At 51.9% G+C, this 3,969-nt stretch overlaps 1 protein-coding gene across 1 annotated transcript in view; it reads left to right on the top strand.

Annotated features, from left to right (window-relative positions):
- LPCAT4 (lysophosphatidylcholine acyltransferase 4) overlaps positions 1–3,262 on the top strand; it is a 21,625-nt gene extending 18,363 nt beyond the window's left edge. The window contains exons 10-11 of the mRNA XM_015412746.1: positions 671–827; positions 2,912–3,262. Coding sequence (XP_015268232.1) covers positions 671–827; positions 2,912–3,072 — 318 coding nt within the window. The 3' untranslated portion in view covers positions 3,073–3,262. The remainder of the gene's footprint in view (positions 1–670; positions 828–2,911) is intronic.
- Positions 3,263–3,969: the final 707 nt, after the last annotated feature.

Here is a 3,969-nt window from a genome sequence, read left to right as displayed (position 1 = left end):
CGCGGGGGAACGCAGTTCCCCCGGGTGAGGTGCAGGGGGCGGGGCACATGACAAAGCCCCGCCCCCTGCTTCCGGCCGCCCCGCTTCCAGCCCTCATTCAGCCAGGAGGAGGCAGGAGAAGAGGGAGGGTAAGTTGCTCCCTCCCTGCCACTCCCCACCCCTGCCTGCCTGGGGCCAGGGAGGGCCTTCGCGGGGCTTCCTCGCACTCCCGCTGGCCTTGCAGGTCCACCGCCGGGCCCCTCATGGGGCTCGGCAGTGGAGCTCCAAGGCCGGCAGCGGCTGGGACCGTTGGGGGCGGGGTGTGTGGCCTTATGACACACTTCCGGTGATGTCAGGGGGTGTGGCCTTATGACACACTTCCGGTGATGTCAGGGGGTGTGGCATATGCTAATGAGTTATGCTAATGAGTTCGCCTAGCTCTTTTTCTACGAAATGACCCCTCACCTAACAAAAATGAGATGGTGGGCGTCAGTCTGAGGGGGATAGGGAACAAAGATATGGGGGGGGGTCCTGGAGCTCTACGGGCAGGGGCAGTTGGGTTAAAAGGGGCACTGCGCCATGGAATCGCTATTTTCATCTGTGTGGGGGGAGGCAGTTGTGACCAAGAATGTTCGGCGTCCTTTCGGTTCTGATCACCCTGCATCATGCGCTCTTTCCCGTGTCACCCCAGCTGTTCTCGGAGACGCACACTGAGACGGGGGACCGCCGACTGCACCAGGACGGGTTCTGTGCCGTTTTGCGTCTACTGCTGGGCACGCCCAGATCGGACGGGGCGGAACTCTACAGCCGGCTCTGCGGGGACCACAGCCAGGACGGACTCACCCTCGGTGAGGGCCCTCAGGTCTACACAGATCCTTGGGCATGGAGGGCGGGAAAGGAAGCTTACAGGGGTAGCTGTGGACAAAATTCAGGGCTCTTTTTGTAGCAGGTACTCATTTGCATATTAAGCGACACACCCCTAATGTGGCCAATCCTCCAAGAGCTTACAGTAGCCCCTGTAAGAAGAGCTCTGTAAGCTCTTGGAGGATTGGCTACATTAGGGGGGTGTGGCCTAATATGCAAAGGAGCTACAAAAAGAGCCCTGGACAAAATACACAGAGGGACTTGAGGAAGGGGGTGAGATTTCTCCCTTCCTTTGGCCATCCCAATGAAATTGTTTCATTCACATTATATCTGGCAAGGGGATAAGAGGCAGATAGGAAGAGAGATGCGATTGTGGTGGGTGGGAGGTAGGTGGCCAGGGCTAGCTCTAGAGTAGGAGACCTCATGCCCTGCAGACCTGGTTGCTTGCCACTACTCAGTAGAGCAGAGGTGGAAAATTTGGGAGGAATAAGCATTGCCGCAAAGTTGTGACATCAATTGCCACACAAACTGAGAAGTGATATCAGTGTGTCGGCTTGATGCTGTTAAGGTTCACCTGAAACTCTTTGGTTTTACCATAGAGTTTTGGGCAGGTCCTAGAGTATCTCACTGTCACGATGATGTTCACACTGGAAGTGATGTCATGGCATTGCCGTAACAGTTGTTTGCATCACCCCGTTGCTTAAACCTCCCATCAGTTATTGGTGTTTGGCAGGCAACCCTTGAAGGAGGAGAAACTTCCTCAGCCAGGTAGGGAAGATTAAGACGTAGTATGAAGGAGGACTGGGAAGAAATGAGGCTTGGGTGGCTACAGAAATGGAGAGCTGTAAGGAGAACAGTGGTGAAGGCAGAAAGCCAGGATATTCCTATTAAGTCCTAGAGGCTTAATATCTCCACACTGAGGTGGTCTCTGACATTTTGGCCATCTACATGTCCCATGTTTTATGCTAAGATGGCCGTCTCCTCCATTATTCTGTCTTTCTCTCCTTCAGTGTTGGTAAGGGTAAGGTGGTGCACACTAATGGGGTCTGAGCTTGCTGAGGGAAAAAGATCTTGGGCACATAGTGGACCGCTCAATGAACGTGTCAGCCCAATGTGCTGCAGCGGTGAAAAAGGCAAACTCTGTGTTAGGGATTATGAGGAAAGGGATTGAGAACAAAACCGTCGATATGGTAATGCCCCTGTATAGCTCCATGGTGCGGCCTCATTTGGAATACTGTGCAAAGTTCTGGTCACCGCATTTCCAAAAGGACACTGAAGAGCTGGGAAAAATACAGAGGAGGGCAACCAATATCAGGGCTATTTTTGGGCAGGAACGCACAGGAACGGAGAAAGCCGACAAAGAGCAATTTCTCTCCCTCTCCCAAAAGACCAGCACTCGAGGGCATCCAATGACGCTTATGGGCAGTAGATTCAGAACAGACAACAGGAAATACTACTTAACACAGAGAGTGATTAAAATTGTGGAATTCGCTGCCAGAGGATGTAGTGATGGCCACAGGAATAAGCTTAAAAGGGGGACTAGGTACATTCATGGAGGATAAGTCTTACCAACGCCAGCTAGCCATGGCAACTGAGGGGAACCTCCAACTTCAGAAGCACTAAGCCTCTGAATCCCAGAGCCAGGAGACAACTGTAGGGGAAGGCCTCGGCCTCTATGCCCTGTCGTTGGCCCTCCAGAGGAACCGGTTGGCCACTGTGTGAGACCGGATGCGGGACTAGAGGGACCGCTGGTCTGATTCGGCAGGGCTCTTCTTATGTTCTCATCAGGGAAGGCCTCGGCCTCTATGCCCTGTTGTTGGCCCTCCAGAGGAACTGGTTGGCCACTGTGTGAGACAGGATGCGGGACTAGATGGGCCACTGGTCTGATCTGGCAGGGCTCTTCTTATGTTCTCATCAGGGAAGGCCTCGGCCTCTATGCCCTGTTGTTGGCCCTCCAGAGGAACTGGTTGGCCACTGTGTGAGACCGGATGCGGGACTAGATGGGCCGCTGGTCTGATCCGGCAGGGCTCTTCTTGTGTTCTTACCCTCTGTCTTTTTCCCCACACAGATGAGTTCCAGGACTTCTCTCTCCGTCACCCTGACTATGCTCGCCTGTTTAGCACGTATTTACGCCTCCCTGCGGCCTGCACTCTGACCAAGCCTGGCCCCCCACCCGCCTACGCTAATGGCACCCCTGCAGCAGCCTCTCCCAAAAGCAAGGCAGACTGAAAACCCGCCCAAACCTCTTTAGCCATGTGTATCCAAAACAAAGACAAAAACCCCACACACAGCCATGCCACACCCTTGGCCACGCAGACCCCTCCCTCCGCTCGCTTGCTAGCTCCGTGCCGCCATGGTGGTTGGGCAGGGGGGGGCGGAGACACCGCCATCTCAGGGCAACCGTAACCGGGGAACCAGAGCCGCAAATTCTTTGGGGATTGGGGCTTCTCTCCGTTTATTTTAAAAGTTTTTTTTTAATTTTTGTTATGTTTAATTATATCATTTTTCATTTTATTTTATTTCACGTTTGTTTGTTGACCTTTTTTTCCTGTTTTCATGAGGGGAAGGAAGGACGGAAGGATGACGATCGTGTCGCTTTTTGTTCTGTTTTCTGTTTTGTAATATATAAAGAAGTGCTATTTTATATATAAAATAAATATCTATATCTCTATAATAAAAGGAATCTGTGGTACTTTTTAAAACAAAGGTGATTCCCAGAGCTGGGAGAAATAAAGACTGAAGAAAGCAATATCTATTAGGTTGTTAGCTCTGGCCTTCCTCCAAAGAGCACAGGGCGACATGAACGTCTCTCTCTCTCTCCCCTCCTCAATTTTCTCCTCACAATAATCCTGTGAGGTAAGTAACACTGAGAGAGACTGACTGGCCCAAAGTCACTCAGTTTGCTTCATGGCTGACCAGAATTTGTACAGGATGGAGTGACATGCATTCAACTCACGCAAGTCTATGCTACCAGAATTATTGGTGGACTATAATTGGCTTTACCCGAGGCCTATCTTATATAACAACAGTAAACATATAAATATATAAGCAGAGGTCATTTCGGGGGGGAACACGGGGGATCACAGTTCCCCCGGGTGAGGTATGGGGGTGGGGCACATGACGAAG

Source organism: Gekko japonicus, unplaced genomic scaffold (genome assembly GCF_001447785.1).
Source record: "Gekko japonicus isolate JY-2015 unplaced genomic scaffold, Gekko_japonicus_V1.1 scaffold669, whole genome shotgun sequence".
NCBI lineage: Eukaryota > Metazoa > Chordata > Lepidosauria > Squamata > Gekkonidae > Gekko > Gekko japonicus.
The sequence above is the reverse complement of the archived record's forward strand: the minus strand, read 5'-3'. Positions and strand labels throughout refer to the sequence as shown.